Genomic DNA, 20,145 nt, shown 5'->3' with positions numbered 1-20,145 from the left:
GCCTATTGTGTGTCTCATCTCTAAGTTGAGAGTAACCCTATGTTAGATTTCAAAGTGGCATATTCGAATTAATACATTTACAAACCATGATCCTACATACATATGTAAACACCCTGCAGGATTAGATTAGTATGCTCGAATCGAATCTGCCACTGGGAAATCCAACATAACGTTATTCTCAACTTGAGATGAGACACGACTGTAGTGAATGTTATACCTTAGATACTGGTTCATTCTTGGTTTGCACATCTGTTTGTTAGCAACCTAATGACTTTGTGTTGTAATCATGTTGATCATGGTTCCAAACACAGAAAGTGTGAAACAGTTGACCTTGGCAACAATAAATTTTGATGTCACACTACATGTATACCCAATATGTGGAAGGTTAGCTTATTTCATTTTCGACATAGCAGGCTGTAAACAATTTTATTTTGGTACAGAGGAGACATGAAATGGGCTATTCCAGTTGAAATCCACTCATCCCCTATGGAAGACATAACCTTATTATCCCACACAGGGGGTGTAGATATCAAATCGAATCACCAATTCAGGTAACCCCATTTGAAATTCACACTCCCTGTTGTCCATAACATTTATCTTTTGTTTCTTTCAGAGTCAGCTTAGACCTGTTATCAGTTCAAGCCAACACAGGACCAAAGTGGGAAAATAAAACAGAGCAAGGTTTCTGGCGAGGAAGAGACAGCAGACAAGAGAGACTAGATCTTGTGAAATTATCCAAAAAGAAACCAGAACTTATAGATGCTGCACTTACAAATTTCTTCTTCTTTAAACAAGATGATGAACTTTATGGACCAAAAGTTAAACATATATCATTCTTTGATTTCTTTAAGGTAGGTTTCATTTTATAGCACACTCTTAGAAAAAAAGGGTGCTACAAAGGCTCTTTGAACACCTTTAAAAGGTCTTCAAAGAAACATTAAGGGGTCTAAAGGGGTCGTTAGAACCCCTATTGGTTCTCTAAGGAACTTTTTGAGTTCTTGAACATATAAAGAACTCTTGGAGAACTCCTTTTCCTGAGGGTGCTGCCTAGGACAAAAAGGTTCTAATTTGCACCTTTTTTTGCTAAGAGTGCAGGTGTGTAGACCAAATCATTGAGCATTAGCTGGGACTGGGGACTGACATTGATGTGTACTCATTGATGTAGATTGGGAGAACATGGACACCACCATGGGTGATTTTTGTTCATGGAAATTTTGAGTGCCTTCAAATTATTTTGCCACATGTAGCAAACTTTTGATTGCAGCTCCCAGCTAATGATTGGCTGATTTAGATTACCAAGTTTTTACTGCTAGAATACTTTTATCAATCATTTACCCAGCCATTTTTATCTACAGGTTAAGAACCCAAGTCTCATGATTTCCAGCAATATGCAATAATAGTAAGGCATATCCGGCCTTTATTATAATTTGCCGACTCCTACAATGGAGATATTCTGAGAGCATTGCTGTACATGTCCTCCATCATGTGCAGTTCATGATTTGAATGGTCCTTCTATATAATAACTGTACATTGAGAGTATTTGAAACACTTCCCCATGTATAACCAAGAATATAGAGTCTTGAGTGTGTATAGAGTTTGGGTGTCTCCTCCTTTGAGTCTATTCTTGGCACAGTAAACCTGTAGTACTTCTCTGAAGTGAGTGCATACGGGAATTGGTGATTTCCTCAAAAAATTATCCTGTCAAAGGGTGGGTGAGAGAAGGTCAGATTGGTTGGAGCTGCTGTTTGATATGTAAACAGTGTTCCCCCTGATAAAAACAAACAGACAAAACATGCCTTAATTACAGTCGTTGTATTGGGGCACAGAATAAGAATAATGCTAAGAGAAAAATTGTACACTTGATTTGTTGGGAGTGTCCTTTCTTTTCTCAAGTTTGGTTTGGTAAGGTGCTGAGAAATGAGAAGGTGACCAATCAATATACCAATTTTTAGAGAAAGTTTTATCTATCGACATACCAAGAATCAAACTTTTCGGCCAAATGTAAGAACTTCCCAACATTTTGAGAACATAATTCAAAAATTTGGGCTGCAGGTAGTCAAAATTTAGCTATTTTGAAACAATGACCCATCTGTACCGCAAAATTGGCTGAAAAAAAGGGGTCATTAATATACCAAAAGACTGAAAATGTATGTATACAGCACATCCCGTATGATAATTTGTACGGAATAATTCTGGTATACCTTGCGCACAAGTATATAACCCTGGCCCTAACCCTAACCCAAAACAGGGTATACCAGAATTGTACCATATAGGAATACAGGGCGCGCATGGCAAACCAGAATACCAGTAAATTAAATCGGACAATGATGCATGCTACAGCCATTTTGCAACAAGGCAGCCTTTGCTGACAGGTTTTTATATTTGCATCAATGAACATCAAATACGCTGTTTGAGATCTTGAATTCAAGTTTCAGATTGATGTCAAGATGTCTGGTTCTTTAAGGGGATACTTCTGGGAATATCAATGTCTAGTCATCAGCAATTTTCCCTGATGTATTAGAGGTGTTAAAAGTGACCTATGCATCTTATAGATAGAAGTTTGTAGGAACTTAAGTCATGTAAAAATGACATAAATATAAATAAAATAATATAAACTATGTATTTGATGGAAGCAAGTCATATTGGAACAAGGTACAAGATTCCGGCTAGTTTAAGGAGGGCGGGGTTCTTGATGGTTATTACATTTGATTTGTGACCAGATGTTGTCACATTGTTTAAGTATCAAACAAAAAAACAAAACACCATAAGACCTGCATTATTAGGGTAATATAATTAACTTTTAATTTCCCAAAGAATACTGTATTTGAAATTAACAGGACTGGAAAATATGTTGATTTCCCTAGATTTTAAGGAAAATTACATGCCGAGAAAGCAAATTTCCCATAATTCCCAGATTTCACATTTCTCCAGGCCTGTTCAACTAATATGCATCTTTGGCCTTTCATCTGAAGGAGCACTTAAAAGGCCCATTCAGTGATTTGCTCATCCGGACGATCGTAAAAATCATCAAAATTCAGATTTTGGTACCTTTGTTATTGTCATAGATGTGCTAACATAGCCTGCGAGTGGTTCAGCCGAAAGCCGTTCATTTAAGACAAAATAAGACATAATACACAAATCTGTAATCTAAATTAGCTATACTGTATTTGAATGGGGCTACAACTTCGTCAGTACTGCGGTTTTCTTCGTTTTTTTGCCAAATTTATCATTTCAAAAATACCAAATGACAATTTGAATGACTTATCCTTCACTTTTAAGCAATTTATAAACAATTTTAATTTTTTTACACTTGCGCTGAGATCACTGAATGGGTCTTTTAATAATAATTACCATATTTCACAAGTCAAACTCAATATTTTTTATACAAAGGATGTAATTCAAAAGAGTATAAATAACACCCATGTAGAACTACACTGCAAGATTCTCATCTGTGTGACGCCGATGTCATCACAATGTCACTCCATCGGAAACTACACCTCGGTTTTCCATATCGCCGGTCCGAAATAGCCGGGTAGCCAGCCTCCTAGGTTTCTATATAGTGACTTTCACAGCGCTGGTGACTTCGCAGGAGAGTCACACCGTGTGACTACGCCGACTGTGCCTGGGTGCTCAGTACCGGGTTTTGGGTTGCCGGTTTCGCTTTTATTGCCATATTTTTTATATTCTCTTGATTTATTCAATTAATATTCTTTATTTCTTGCTTTTTTAAGGGATTAGGGAGGGGGACATTACAAACTGCACTTTAAAAATAAGGGAAATATTAGATGAATAAAATAAATTTGTTAGAAAAAGAAATAAACATGATAAGTAAACAAAGTATAATTCAATAAACTAACATGATGAATAAGATAGGCCCTACATTTTTATTAATTGGTGGTCAAGTTATTTGAATAACTAAATAAATAAAAAAATAAGAAATAAATAAACATGAAGAAACCAATAAACATGCAAAGAATGGAAGAAACAAAGAAACACTTGAAAGAAAACAACTTGAGGAAAATTGCAATTAAAGAAGTTAAAAGTAGGAATATTATAAGAAGCATGTAGGCCTATTGATGAATTAAAATATTAAATGTGTAAAATAAATTAATAATAATAATTATAACAATAATAATTTATAACAAGCATTAATATTTGCGTGATAAAAAATAAGACATAGTTTCAAACAAACACTGCAATAGGCCTATATTGATGTGAATAAATAAAAACAAAATTTAGTGAAATATATTTAAGTGAATATCAAACTCAAGCAACAAAAACAAGTTACCGTAGCTATTTTTAAAAAGTGCACGCATCAAGTTTACAAAAATACACAGCAAACAAAAGTTTACCTCACGAGTCATGCCAGTCGATTTACAATAGCAACAAAATACAAATAAAAAATTCCCGATTTATAGGCATAATTTGATAACGTAAAAAAATCAACATGAAAAAGAAATCAAACTAATAGGCCTATAAAAAACACCATTTTGAAAAACGGAAAAAGAAAATAGCACAAGCCAAAGTTTTGCATAAACTTACGGCAGTAAAAGTATAAATTGTAGTAGGCCTATATTCAGGAAAGTGACAAGAAATAAAACAAAATGCATGCTAGGCCTATAAATCAATTAACAGAAAAATTCTTGCTTCAACATAAGTGAAGCTTTGGCAAATCAAAATGTATAAATTGAAAATGCTAGGCCTATAATAGGCATAGGCCTACTTTGCGAACTTCGGCTGAAAATAAAATTAATATCGCTTTTAACACAATTTATTTTAAATAAAAAAAATTGGCAATAGGCCTATAACGTTATCATGCAAAAATATGAAAAATAGGCCTAATTTGATTGCAAAACATGCCATAAATAAATAAAAAGTTAAGAAATAAATGAAACACTTCAAAAGAAAACAACTTTTTCAAAAAAAAATGCAAATAAAGAAGTTAAAAGTAGGAATATTATAAGAAGCATGTAGGCCTATTGATGAATTAAAATATTAAATGTGTAAAATAAATAAATAATTATAACAATAATAATTCATAACAAGCATTAATATTTGCGTGATAAAAAATAAGACAATTTCAAACAAACATTGCAACAGGCCTATATTGATGTGACACCGATTTATAGGCATAGGCCTACTTTGATAACGTAAAAAAATCAACATGAAAAACAAATCAAACTAATATAGGCCTATAAAAACACCATTTTGAAAAACGGGAAAAGAAAATAGCACAAGCCAAAGTTTTGCATAAACTTACGGCAGTAAAAGTATAAATTTGCAGTAGACCTTTCAGGAAAGTGACAAGAAGTAAAACAAAATGCATGCTAGGCCTATAAATCAATTTTAAATATAACAGAAAAATTCTTGCTTCAAAATAAGTAAAGTTTTGGCAAATCAAAATGTATAAATTGAAAATGCTAGGCCTAATAATAATAGGCATACTTTGCGAACTTCGGCTGAAAATTAATATCTCTTTTAAAACTTTAAAAAACACAATTCGTCTTAAATATAAAAAAGTTTCAATAGGCCTATATAACGTTATCATGCAAAATATGAAAAAATAGGCATAATTTGATAGCAAAACATGTCATCTAACCACTGAAGTAAACAAAGCAATGATATAAGTTTTGTGGGAAAACAAGCAAACATATAAACAAAATAAAAATGTTTGAAGTGAAACAAACAAACAAATAAACCAAGAACAAGAACTGCAAATAAAACACACAGTTGATGAGGTTATTAAGCAGGCACGAAAAGAATTAAAATATTATAAAAGAGAACAATAAATAAATGAAACAAAATGAATCGGAAGTCTCACAGTTGAAATATAAATGATAAAGAATGCAAAAGCACGATAAAAACAAAACAAAACAAAGACGGCAGTAGAACCACAGACCCACTGTACAGCATGCATCAATCAATTAATTATAAAACCAACTCCTTCCATTCATGAGCGTATACAAGCAGTAAACAAGCATGATACGCGTAAATTGTCATCATCAGCGCGTATTTGTTAGATATACGCGCGCGTCCCCAGAGTGTTCGAACTCATAACAGGGTTCGGTCAACGACCTTTTGGCAGCGTAGTCACCTTGAAGTTTGCCGACTGGGCACCGAGCAGGCGATGCATGGGGCACTGGCTACGGAAGTCACTTTGATGTGACTACAAGATGTGGACCACTGTCGGAATCTAGTCGGTGGTGTACATCATGAGTCGCCGATCGCGGCATCGAGCAGGTAACACATCGGAGGCTAGCAGTTGTAGTCACTACGTGATGACACTGCTGCATAGTACCCTACTGCCTTGTTTCCGATGTAGTCACTCTCCTGTAGTGACTCTGTCGGCCACCATAGGGTAGGTTATTCGGGAGTGACGGCGGTAGTGACTTCAGAGTTCCAGTGCGATGTAGTCACTCTGTCGCCAGGAATTTTGCAGTGTATATGGGCTATTCCATTTGTGACCCATACACCCCCTATGGAATATGAACTTAATCTCCCACACAGGGAGTGTGAATTTCAAATGGGATTACCTGAATGGGAGACTCCATTTAAAATCTACACCCCCTGTGTGGGAGATTAACAAGACGTCTTCCATAGGGGTGTATGGTAAGCTGATGAGATGATTTTTTTTCTAACATGTTTTGCCCGCGTATCGGTTAATAAAATCATCCTTTAACTATTTTAACTCTTTTTAAGAGTTATTAAGAGACTCAAAATATGTGAAAGGAAGGTCTTACCCTGAGGTGTGTTATCTTAACTTGGGGAAAAAAACATTTGTGTTAATGCACCATGATTGAGAAGCTTACATTGTGACCTCTCCCAAGAAGTAGTGCAAGCTAATTTGGTATAAATATAATATAATGATACAGTAATAGTAAAGGAAGTATGGGCTGGAAAGTGTAGCTATAGGGGCATGTTGCTGAGAAATTCTGATAATGCATTAAGACAAAGTGAATAATTAACCATTTCAGGGAATTTAATTACATCATGACCTTTCTGAATGTAGTTTGTGCTAACTTTGCATAACATTTAGGCCTATACATTATTATGATAGCAATAATGTACAGGAAGTATGGGCTTGGCAAGTGTATAGCTAGGGCCTGTCGCTGAGAAATAAGGTAATGAGACAAATTGAAATAAAAATGATTAACTATATACATTGTGACCTTTCTGAATAAGTAGTTCAAGTTAATTTTGTATATATGCATTAGGCGTTTAACATGCGGACAGACTTTTCAAGCAGGTTCAGTCAGTTTTTTTGGTTTTTTTCTTTGTTTTCTGGAGGCTAAAATGACCCTAAAATATCACCAATAGTTTGAAAAATCTGTAAAAAATTACATTATCATGATTTTAGCAATAACTACAAAATCTCCCAAAAGTGCAAACTCTGATTCGATCGGGCCGTTAGATATGTTTTTTCCCCGTCACCGTATAACGATATAGCAATTTTAAGGAAGGATGTGATGTGATTAGAAATTAATTAATTGTGATTTCTCCCAATACAAATTTATTTAGCATGAGCAGTTTAAGTGTAGACATACATTTTTTTTTTGAGAAGTTCTGATAAGTTCAAGACAAATGAACATTAGCCACATGTACCATGATTAAGGGAACTTGTGACCTTTCTAAATAAGTATAGTCCATATATCTACCTCGAGTCACCGGCAGTAGCTTTGAAGTTCAGCGTGTTCTGCATTAGCTTAGCGTTACTTGGTGCGTGTACATACTTTTATGCACGTGATCAACGTGCCACATATGTACATAAGAAACCACGCTAAGCCAACACAGCACATGCTGAACTTCAAAGCTAGTGCCAGTGACTCGAGGTAGATAGACTATAGGTACATGCATACGTATATGATAGCATTAGCAAGGCGTGTACATGTATAATAGGTAATTGTACCAAAAAGATAATAGACCCAAAGGTCTGTATGCACACAACAAGTTAGACCTGTTATGGAGGTTAGACTTAGGGAGGGATCCTTAATTCTTTTCTTTTCTTCCTTTACAACTAGCAAAGTCCAAAAATTAAACAGCAGGCATCTAATATTAAGCTACATCTATAACTATCTATCATGAACAGGGGCCGCATTTAAGGAGTTTGCGCATCCAGGGACATTTTAAACTCCTGAAATCACAAGTTGAAAGTGACCAAAGGGTCCGATAAAAACTGTATGGACTCCTTAGTTTTACGATGCACGGAGGCGTAAATCAGTATAAGAATCGTCAATCAAAAGTAAAAAAATAAAAAGATCAGTAAATCTTTCAAATCACCATAGGCCAACGACACTAATAATTTCACTGGAATATTTGACAAGTTCCAAAGTTTAGAATTTCGGACAGGTCGACTCCTTAAATTCTCATTGGACCCCTTAAATGTTGGTTTTGCAGGTACCAAAAGGTCCAGAAAAATTAAATTGGACCCATTGATTTTTTGTGCTCACGCTACCCCTGATCATGACTATGAAATAATTCACAGCATACAAAGCACAAGGACTTTGACTCTTGAAAAAAAAAAAGTCTGTATTTAATACATGTAGTCTATGACCATAATATCGTTGAATTGTACGTTGTATGGACTGGGTAAGTGTTGGGCTCTATGGCTAAGACAGATTTTATAGAAACTCTACTGTTACTGTAGTGTTTGCTAGGCACTGGCAGACAAAAGTTGGCACAATAACAAAATCAGTCAAATTACCTCTGACATAACACAATCAGTGGATTTACAACTGAAGTGTGATAGGGACTAGTTTCCAGTTGGTAACTTGAAATTTGTCGCAAATTTTAATCATTATTTTGTGGAATCTCAGTTGAGATTAAGCGTAAACCAGTTCTTGTAGAAAATAATAAGGTTTTTCATATTCTCAAAGGGATGTTGTTCCAATAAACATCATTTGCTTTCCTAGCTTCTGTCCCAGCTGGCTGCTGACTTTGATTATGTGTGTCATATAGCCTAAGTAGTTAAATACATGATCTTCCTCTTGAGAACGCTGTAATTCAGTATTAAATGAGAGTAATACGGAAATGAGGCGGCAATTATAATAGTATAAACCAGAAATGTAAGATCTGGATTCTTATTGACTGTGGCAACTTGGCAGTTTTGGATTGTGCATATTAGTTACCTTCTACAGGGTGTCCCTGAAAGAACTGCATCATCGGAAACTTAAATTGTTTGGGTATTTTAACGCCACAACTAAGCATAACTAAATAACTAGTGTGGTTGAATTTTTACATTTGACCACACCATTCTTGAAATATAAGAAATTGATGAAACTCCCTCATTTTCGATCCTTTCCACGGATTCTAATATCAATCAATGATCTGTATTCGGAGTGATAATCACTGCGCATCATCAGCGCATGAGGAATCTATTTTCATTGTTAGAAATTTGACTATGTGGAAGGGACTGGAAATAGGTAGTTTTGTAAAGTTCTGTTATTTCAACAACAGGGCGGTTAATTGTTAAAATTCAAAAATTATGTGATAGCTGATATATTTCTCAACCACACCAACTATTTAGTTATGTTTAGTTGTGGCTATAAAATACACAAAAATTAAATTCCCGACGACACAGTTCTTTTAGGGACACCCTGTACAGGGATAGGAAATACAGGACACATTATAAGTCATAGCTGTGGGAAACATAGCTCTACTCATGAGTTGTAAATCTGAAATCATAATATTACCATGCATCTCCTATGAACTTACGCTACATCCAGGGTTGCCAAAAATTTTCAGCCAGGATCACGGGTCAAATAACCGAAAAGTCACCCAATTTTTTTCTTAACCATTGGTTTCTATGGGACCGGAAACTTCCGTAAGATGCGGAAGCCAATGTTGAGAAGTCGCCCAATTTATTTCTTAACCATTGGTTTCTATGGGACAGGAAATTGTAAAATATTGTGGGGAAAATCTACAAAAGTCACCCAATTGGGCTACCAAATCACAGGTTTGGCAACCCAGCTACATCTGTAGCTGATCATGTTATAATGTGTGGTAGGCTAGGAAAACCCTTCACACAATCAATTTTTGGCAAATGAATTTGATTTCATAGACATCATCTGCATATTTGTAGCATTCCAATAAATTGAACAATTTTGATAACTGTTTAAAGAAAGAAAACACAAGGGTGAAATACTAAAGCAAAATCGGAATAAGGCAGGCGATAACAAAAATCCCTATTCCAAGTGCCCGATCGACCCAGATGTTATGATTTGGGATATTTTTTGCTTTATACTTGTAAAATCAGCCTTTTTTTGGCAAAAGTAGAATTTGACTGGAAACTGCGATCAAAGCGAGTGATTTTTAAAAACAACCAACCCTTCTTGAAAGGTCCGTCCACCCACCCGTAGAACAAGTTTTATAGTTTTTCTTTGTGTGTGTGTGGGGGGGGGGACCTGGTTAAAAAGTAAGACTTTCCTGACTTTCAACAGGTTTTCCTATAGGTAACTGTAAACATTTCACAAGTATTAATAAAAAATACTAATGATGATGAATCTTATTCTTTTCATCCTTCACAGTATAAATACCAGATAAACATTGATGGCACCGTAGCAGCGTACCGCTTACCATATCTCTTGGCTGCTGACAGCGTCGTCTTCAAACATGATTCTATTTACTATGAACATTTCTACAACCAACTAAAGCCATGGGTACATTATATTCCATTCAGTAAAGACCTCACAGATCTTGAAGAGAGATTAGTATGGGCAATGGAGCATGATGAAGAGGTAGGTCAAAGGTCACGAGATCAATCAAAGATTTAAATATATAAGACTTTATGGATTTAAGCTTCAATGTTATGTACACTAAGCCAAAAAAGAAACTTATAATTTTTCACAATGTCAGATCTTAAAATCCTCTCCATAAAAATGAACAAAAATTGCACACAGGATTACTTCAAAACACTACTCTAAACAATGGCCAGTAACCAAACAGTTGTCCAACTGACACAACAGCAAAATGCACTGACATGCAACACCTTCCTGGACCACATTCACAGCGCAACATATTTCTTTGGCTGGGTTCCAATTATTCTCCTGTACATGAACAAAAATTACACACAGGATTACTTCAATACTCTACTCTAAACACATGTCAGTAACCAAGCAGTTGTCCAACTGACACAACAGTAAAATGTACTGACACGGAACAGCTTCCGGGATCACATTCACAGGCGAATGATTGGAACCCAGCCAAAGAAATCTGTTGCGCTGTGAATGTGGTCCAGGAAGGTGTTGCATATCAGTGCATTTTGCTGTTGTGTCAGTTGGACAACTGCATAGTTAGTGGCATGTGTTTAGAGTAGAGTATTGAAGTAATCCTGTGTGTAATTTTGGTTAATTTTGATAGACAGGAGTTTAAGATATGACCTTGTGAAAAATTATAAGTTTCTTTTTTGGCTTAGTGTAGATGCACAAATTGAAAGTAGAAGGATATCATGCCCCATGCATGCAAAACAGTCATACCGGGCACTTTGAGTTGCTGACATATAGGGTGTCCGTGGGCCACCGGACTGGGGGTTTTTGGGACAAATTTGTGTAAAGCACAATTTTAATGCTAAAAAGGTCCATAATGAGGACAATTGTTGCCTAAAACTGGACCAAAGGAAGATGCACATTTTCATTGGCTAATTTTGTCCTGGTATTTTAAGTCAGGGGCACCTTGCTCCCTACCTCTTGCCCCCCCCCACTGGTTGGTATACCTCTGCTAATATAATGTAACCCCACCCAACATTATCCCTAATCTTGAAGCTAACCCAACCTTCAACACAGTTCTAATCATGCAAGTCCTAGCCCTAGCTGTAAATGTATCTCAAACCCCAACTCTTAACTTGCACTAAATTCTAAACCCAAACCTAGTCTCTTACCACAACCCAATCTCATGCCCAATCCTGGGTGCCCAAATCCCAAACCTAATCCTAACATGATATTACCCTAACACTATGTTGTATTCAGTCGTCAAATGTTTTCAGTGTACATGTAGTATATACTACCTCTTATCCAGTAGTGAGGAACTTAAACATTGGCCAATGAAACCAAAGTTTAACAAAGGCTGAATAATTACACCTTTCAGTGGCGAAGCTGCCAGGGGGGCAGGGGGGGGGGGCGATCGCCCCCTGGCAAAAATTGCCTATTTGGGCCCCCACCCCCTAGTGCAAGGAAAAAAGATGAAAAAGGAGGGAGAGAGAAGAGAGAGGGGGGAGAGGGAGAGGAGGGAAAAAGAGATATTGGAATCCATACAATATGCAATACCATACGATGATGGTATTATATCAATAAGCCTGGCAAAATTGTCTATTTGGGCCCCCGCCCCCCCTAGTTTGGGCCCCCGCCCCATACAGGCTTGCCCCCCCCCTGGAAAAAAATCCCAGCTCGCCAGCTGACACCTTTCTGATGTGAATTGCTACTTCAGTAGTCAGTATAGTTGCATAAGGTTCATAAATGGTTCAAGTAGGAATCCATCTAGCATATGACAGGAAAGCAAAGATGTCGTCTCATGCAAGCGCTGATTTATAAGTTCCTCGCTAAAAATACTTACATCCTAGAGAAATGTGTTGTGTTTTCTGTAGGCTAACCCCTTTCAGTCATTCAACATTAAGCATTATGTAATACTCCATTGAGTGGTGGAAACAAATGTGTTGATGGCTTAGGGAATTGAGGCTGTACTCAGTGCTTGGAGCTGAAACCGTTTGATCCTAGGAAATTAATAATTTGTTTGTTTTTATGAATTTGCTAAACATGTTATTTGAAAATAATGTCATTTGTCATTTGACTTTGGGGTTTACCCATTTGGGAGAGAAACTTCCCCAGCTTCAAAGTTTGTGAATTTCAGAACAACTTCTTTTAGTAGGTAAGCATATTTGAATAGGATCAATCGGTGTCCCTCATACCCAAATTGAGTATATAAAAAATTAAAATATACACAAGCAATCCAGCATCGTGTTCTTATGACGAACACTTGAAAAAAGTTACGGTTTTGTTTTCTCTGACTCAAATGCCTGTATCGTTCAAGGTTCAGGCAATTCATTCACAAGTATGACTGTTCTTCCGATTTTTAAAAAGACATTGCAGTTATACTGCGATTGTTCAAAAAACACCTGTGTGAGTGAGGCACCTATTGACAAAACTGCAACTGCATTAACCAGACATTTTCTTTCCAACCAAAAAAAAAATTGTGTGTGGGGGGGTTATACAGTACATGGAGAAACAATGTAAAGGTGCAGTAGTTTCCTCAACTTAAATAGCATGCAAACATGGTAGAGTCCTGTCTCCTGTGGTGTAATTGATTGATGTACCCAGAGGATGCCAATATTACAAAGTGCACATTTAATGCTTTTTTTACCTCCGGATTATTAATAGCCTGCTGAATGTATATCAAATGGGCTATTCCAGTTGAAATCCATACACAGTGAATGCAAATTTCAAATGGGGTTATCTGAATGGATGACTCCATTTGAAATTTACACCCCTGTGTGGAAAATTAGGTCATGTCTTCCATAGGGGATGAATGGATTTCAGCTGGAATAGCCCAGTGTAAGGGGTTGTGAGAATTGTGCACAGGCATGGGGGTGTGGTTTTTGAAAAAGTGGATCTTTTTCTTTTGGGGGACTCATGCAATTTAGTAAAACGTGTACCATCTTCCCAAATGTTTGAACCTTTTTTCACCAACAATGCATAAAAATCCTGATTTTATTTGCTTGCTATGCTTGCAAATTGGGATTTTTGGGTCCTTTTTATACTTTGCCCACCCCCACCGTGTGCAGGCATGATTATGCATATAAGCAAATTTTACACTTCAGTATTGTTTTTGTTTGTCATAATATTTACACTTGTGTGTCTGTTGATCCGTTCTACTGCATTTGACCTAATTAACACTTCCCTAAGGCTAAACAACAAAACCAGTATGTCTCAAAGCTGCCCTGAGCATTCGTTTTGCAGTGCCCATTTGTCTGGGAGAAATTGGCTAATTATATTTTTTACAAAAATATAGGTCAAAATATGTATTAAAACCATTTGTCATGTTTGTGGGGAAAATTGTGTCATTAACTTTTCTAATTATATGTAGTGAAGATATCTCATGAGAACGTAAGTTTTGACAGTTTTGAACATCTCAAGCATATTTTTAATGAGTTTTGAGTCATGGGGGGGGGGCACATTCTGCATTGGATTTTAGAATATTTGCAAACTTTTTGAGACATACTGGTTTTTTGTTTAGCCTAGTAAAAGTGCTCCCAGGGGTCCATTTCACTCAACTCTTAACCCTTCGTAACTCTGAGCTTCGTAAAGTTGAGTGAAGTGGACCCAGGTGTGTTATAAGCAGAGATGCCACTTTTCAGGTTTAAGCCTGAATTCCAAGTTTTTTGTGAGTCCAAATTCCCATGTTTTTATTTATTTTCAGTCCATTTGGGAGCTTTTTGGTCTGCATTCACATGCTTTTTTAGGTTTTTCTCACCAATTTTAGGTTGTTTGAGTGAAACTGAGTGGCATTTCTGTATATGCCAGTGTGACTCCACACGAAAGTGAGCTCAACATCAATGCACATCAATGTGTACTCCTGGGACCCGCATCAATAATAGCAACTGTCGAGTGCATTCGTTGTAAGTGTGTTACAATGTTTTACATTGATACTCTCTGTGAGCACAAGAGAAGTTCACATTGATGCACATTGATTCACATTGATGTGTATCCCAGGAGTGTGAATTGATGCAGATCTCACCTTGCCCAGTATTGCACTGAATTGATTGTATTTGTCATTATTTTGTTTTGATTTAGGCACAGACTATAGCAGAGAATGCAAGGACCTATGTCAGGGAAAATTTACTTGCCAACAAAATCTTCTGCTATTATCATCAACTTATCAAAGTAAGTAAATCTTTATTAACCACAAGCAAAAAAAGGTGGGTGTATGTTTGGCCTTGGTTGGAAGAGAAAGGTAGGCCGGTCAATTATCTTTTTTCATATAAAGCCAAAAAGATCTGCTCTTTGGAAATATGGGGTAGGGTAAAAACATCTGCTCTCAGGGAAAAATGAGGAGGGCAAAAAGATCTATTTTCAGGGGGAAGCAGCATAATGATCTAATGTCTATACAATATATTACAATAGAAAATGGTGAGATCTGAGACCAAACTTAACAAATCTTTTTTTTTTTCATGTGTGAAATTTCCAGAATTTTTGATTTAGGGCCCCAAGTTGCCAAAAATAATATTCCATATTGAAACACAAGTTGTATTCAGTCGTCTGCTGCATTTCATATGCATCTGTCAAGTCGGGTCACAATATTTTCATATCGGGTTACAGCTTTATTTACAATCTGGTGATGACTTATTGCATTCATAAAAGTTTGCTAGTTGTAAGGGTCCAGGACAGAGAAGATAACTTACACTTCCCATAATGCATTTCTCCCATTTTAATTTCCTGTCCTGATAAATTTGCTATCTAGTGCAACATGGGTCAATACTAGTGATGATAATGTACCTCAATGAACAGAGACCATCTAGATCTTGCAAAATATGTTTATTTCTTGAATATCGACCCATGTTTAACCAGTCTATTCTCAAAATGAAAATAAAGGGAACCTGTCCAAAGTAATGGGAGTGTCATTTGGTGGCATGAGGTGATATCATCACGGAGGAATAAGTGTGTTAATGTTATGCCCTGTCGGTAAGTGCTATACACTAGCGTGCTTGCCTTATCCCAGCGTCATGGGTTTGAGTCCCAGCAGGACCGGAAGTGGCTCAAGAAGGCGCAGGATACCTCCGTATACAGTTTGTGATAATATATCATGTTGCAAAGGATTCTGGGAAGGGTAAGATATCTTCTCTGGGTGACGAAATCATTTAAATTTGATCTTTGATGGTCAGCTAGAAGTGTGTGTCACATAAAATGACTAGACAGCATCTGTCATGCATTGGGCTATTCCAGTTGAAATCCATACACCCCTATGGTATGACCTTAATCTCCCACACAAAGAGTGTGAATTCCAAATGGTATCACCTGTTCAGGTAGTCCATATTGAGATTTGTGGGAAATTCAGGTCATGTCTTCTACAGGGGGGTGTTTGGATTTCAAATGGAATAGCCCGTTTGTGCTGAGTAATTCTGTATAGACATTTTCCCATACATCCCATGATGTACTATTGTAAGAAGAAATTCTATTAGCATTTAATGTGGGATACATGTAGAGCTAAAATAATAGTTTCTCGATCATGAGAGAATCAATGTACTGCGGGCACTGCGTAATGTCGCAAGTTTAGTGGAATGACACAATAGCGCGATTGATTGTGCACGCACAGGAAATGCAGCGCTACCCAAAGCGTGTGTGGTAGGTGTTGTACACTGACGCAATTGTCATTGCGTGCCTATTGAGCTCTCATGATCGAGAAACTATTATTTTAGCTATAGTGCATTTTTACAGAAAATGACAGTCAATATCTAGGGATAGCATTCTAAACGCATTAGTTCAACTCTTTGTGATGGGGGGGGGGGGGGTCAAATATCATATTTCAAAAGATACCCTCAACAGGATTTGCCCTTTTGAGTAAAAAACAATTAAGCATCATTAATTTGATCTTGTGCTCTAGTTTGTAATTTTTGAATATTTCTATGTTCCAGTGTATGATGCATAGGCCTCTTCCATTGTTTGTAAAAAACACGCCTAAACAGGAATTAAGTGTGGTTTCGACTTTACCCCAAAACAGGTTATATATGAAATTTACCCCTAAGCAGGATTAGATCTGAAATGTATATCATTTTTACAGGTTTGTGATAAAATGCACCCCTTATTACATGTTCTTTGTGTTGTTAAAGTTTTGTTTGTTTGTCTTTTGCAAATATCATATATTGATGAAATATTTCTTTTGCCACCATTTTGTTTTCAGGAATATGCAGCTAGACAAACAAGGCAACCCACAGTGAGGGACGGCATGGAGCTAGTAGAACAACCTACCGATAGACGCTGTACATGTCATCGAACTGATTCTGTAAGTAATCAACAACCAATCAGAACGGACCTGTGATATGTGGATGGCTCAGATCACAGGGTTAGTATGACTCCTGTGATTGGATGTTGATGCATGGCTAAGTAATCAACAACCAATCAGAACAGACCTGTGATAAGTGGATGGCTTAGATCACAGGGTTAGGGGGATGTCATTTTCTTCCGCGAATATGTCGGTGACCGGAATAATTTTTTTTATGACTCCCCTAGGGTAAAAGTTTTTTACGACCATCCCCCCTATCTTGGGTCGAAAATTATTATGAACCCCCCCCCTTCCGCCTACACAGACTCAAAGACAAATTATTGCCGGAACAAAGGCGAAAGTGTGCGGAGTGCGTTAAAATTTTGATCGCGTGTGTAAAGAAGGCGCAAGGAATGCGTAAAAATTTTGCATTATATAACAAAAGATTGTGCGCACATTTTGATTGTTAAATGAAAATAATGTGCATGTAGCGCCAGCCCTTAATAATTCTATAACCCCCCCTATTTTGGGTGTTAAAAAATTATAACCCCCCTATATTTGGTCTAAAAATTCTATGATTACCCCAGTATATTCATGACCCCCGCTTCCGAAATAAATGACAGCCCCCTTAGTATGGCTCCTATGATTGGATGTTGATGCATAGCTAAGTAATCAACAACCAATCATAACGGACCTGTGATATGTTGATGGCTCAGATCACAGGGTTATTCATGTGATTGGATGTTGATGTATAGCTAACTAATCAACAACCAATCAGAATGGACCTGTGATATGTGGACACATCATGGGGTTAGTGTGACTCGTATGATTGGGTCATTTTTGGTGTTGATGCATAGCTAAGTAATCAACAACCAATCAAGATGGACCTGTGATATGTTGATGGCTCAGATCACAGGGTTAGTATGAAAAATAAAGCTACCAAAATCAATCAGAAAGAACATGTAATAAAAGGTTGCCTTGGTTCACAGGATTAGTTTGAATTAGATGTTGTCATTGGATGATATTGCATATGCCAAAGTTATCAACAACCAATCAGAAATAAACTTTGATATGTGAATACATCAAGTTATAAGATCAGTTTCAATCAGATGTTATGAAAAGACAACAACTTTAGTCTCTGATTAAATTAGAAGTAGGATGAATAAAAGTATTTTTTTCAATAGCTAGTCATTCTCTGGATTTTTCAGGTCAAATAGATATTTAAATTTCTACACAACTTTCTAACAATACCAACTGTTTTTACATGTTTTCCCTTTCCTACAGAGACGAGATGAACTTTGAAGAATAGACCCGGGGAATATACTGCAACAGCTAGACTCCATCACAGTCATTAGAATGTAACAGAAGTACTCACCACAATTTGTTACACACCTTCAAGTTCACCATATTTCTGCTAGATATTCATGTGTGTGAGACTAGTGTGTTTGAAACTGATAAATGTAGTAAGAAATGATAATTGCATCAGGCAGGTGTAAGGGAACAAGCAAAAATATCAATGAAGACTTATGAGGGTACTGGTTATAAGTAAATCTCTAAGTGTTGGTCAACATAATCAGTAATTTGTACATTTGGTTTCAGCAATCTTTTTGTTTGTTCCCTAAGATGTTGTATGTAGATGAGAGCAGATCAGTGAGTCATAGAATTACATATCGGAGTACTGTAAACTTCATGCTGAGAAAAAATTGGGAAGATTTGAAATATTAAGCTATATAATTTAGTGAAAAACTGATTTAAGTGGATTGGTCAATATCACCATGCACATACTAAATAAAACCACAAAAGTTTGTATAAGTAAAATAAGCAATAATTATTTCACAAAATGTCAACATGGTGTTATCAAACACTCAGGGATATTGTTCAAATTCACTTGTCTGCTCAGTTTCCTACCATAATGTTTGTTGAATGGTGCTAACTCATCAAGTTTTACAGTCACCAATTCATATATTTTTGAGTATTTTGATATACTTCATCATGTAAATTTTCACCAGACTGGGCTATTCCAGTTGAACTGAATTTTATGGGAGTGTATGTTGAATTCAACAGTCTAGCCAAAAGGCCTTAAGCCCGATCCTGACTCCACATCGCAGCGCGATGCGATGCTATAGTAACTGTAATCTGAGCCAGGTTTTTACGAGCTCAGCGGTGAAAATTCTCATCGCGCGGTGGAAATTTTGGTCGCGGTGGAGTTGAACAATGTTCAACTTTTTTTTTTTCCCGCTTGCGATATCGCAGCCGTGCACGCTTCTGATTGGCTGCTGGAAAATCAAGGTCGGTAGAATGACCTTAAAAGGAGATGTAGACCCCACATGCTTTTAAAACACCGCAACATCGCGCGATGAAATTAAAATGTACATTTTAATTTCAACGCGCGATGCTGCGATGTTTGAAAAGCATCGCAGCATCGCATAGCGCCGCGAAGCGGAGTCAGGATCGGGCTTTACTGTTGTCTTATGCTGATGTCATACTGCCACGCTACTTGTTGCTGAGTTGTGAAACACTTCATCATGCCGCTTGCATTTTTTTGGCAGTCACCAAGCAGCACACCACTGAGCGGCAACGACATGACTCTGAAATCTAGTGTTGTCGCCACAGACTACTACAGACCATGTATCAACAGTTAAAGTCCCTGTGCATTGTATGTTGCGAATTCTCGCACATTCAATCACGCCGGAGTTGTGTGCTATACGCGATAGAGCGTTGAGTGCCTTTGCGATTACGCGATAGATCGTAAAAATATATGGTAAGTGCATAGCAGTCTCGCCTGTCACATCTCATGGAACAATCGGCCCTCATTATCATGTGATGCTGAGACTTTGACTGCTTGTACACGGTCTGTTATGGTTTTCGTACATGGTTGTCGCTCTTTGCCCATTGGTCAAGAATTTAATCACACGCCAGAGAGGTAAAACTCCTGAGCCGACTTGAATTCAACTCCCAGCAATTTGCCAATTTGGACATTGGTTGACAAAAAATAGTCATCAGAGTGGCAAGCGACATGATACTCTACAACCAGCATTATTTTGTTATAGTTTTTAAAAATTGAATATTTATGAAATGCAGGATTACTTTATTTCTGATTTATGCAAATCAGAATTATATTTTGCAGGCAAGTAAACTACATTCCACTCTTGTCTATCTGTCATTGAATTCATGTTTCAGTTG

General features: G+C 37.0%; 1 protein-coding gene across 2 annotated transcripts in view; it reads left to right on the top strand.

Annotated features, from left to right (window-relative positions):
• The window catches only part of LOC140136080 (protein O-glucosyltransferase 2-like), a 66,818-nt gene extending 47,721 nt beyond the window's left edge, over nt 1-19,097 (top strand). The window contains exons 6-10 of one of the 2 annotated variants that reach the window (XM_072157787.1): nt 614-851; nt 10,524-10,733; nt 14,778-14,867; nt 16,882-17,043; nt 18,247-19,097. In XM_072157787.1, coding sequence (XP_072013888.1) covers nt 614-851; nt 10,524-10,733; nt 14,778-14,867; nt 16,882-17,019 — 676 coding nt within the window. In that variant the 3' untranslated portion in view covers nt 17,020-17,043; nt 18,247-19,097. The remainder of the gene's footprint in view (nt 1-613; nt 852-10,523; nt 10,734-14,777; nt 14,868-16,881; nt 17,044-18,246) is intronic. The other variant, XM_072157788.1, reaches the window with a different exon arrangement.
• The last annotated feature ends 1,048 nt before the right edge of the window (nt 19,098-20,145 follow it).

This window comes from Amphiura filiformis, chromosome 16, assembly GCF_039555335.1.
Source record: "Amphiura filiformis chromosome 16, Afil_fr2py, whole genome shotgun sequence".
Taxonomy (NCBI): Eukaryota; Metazoa; Echinodermata; class Ophiuroidea; order Amphilepidida; family Amphiuridae; genus Amphiura; species Amphiura filiformis.
The sequence above is the reverse complement of the archived record's forward strand: the minus strand, read 5'-3'. Positions and strand labels throughout refer to the sequence as shown.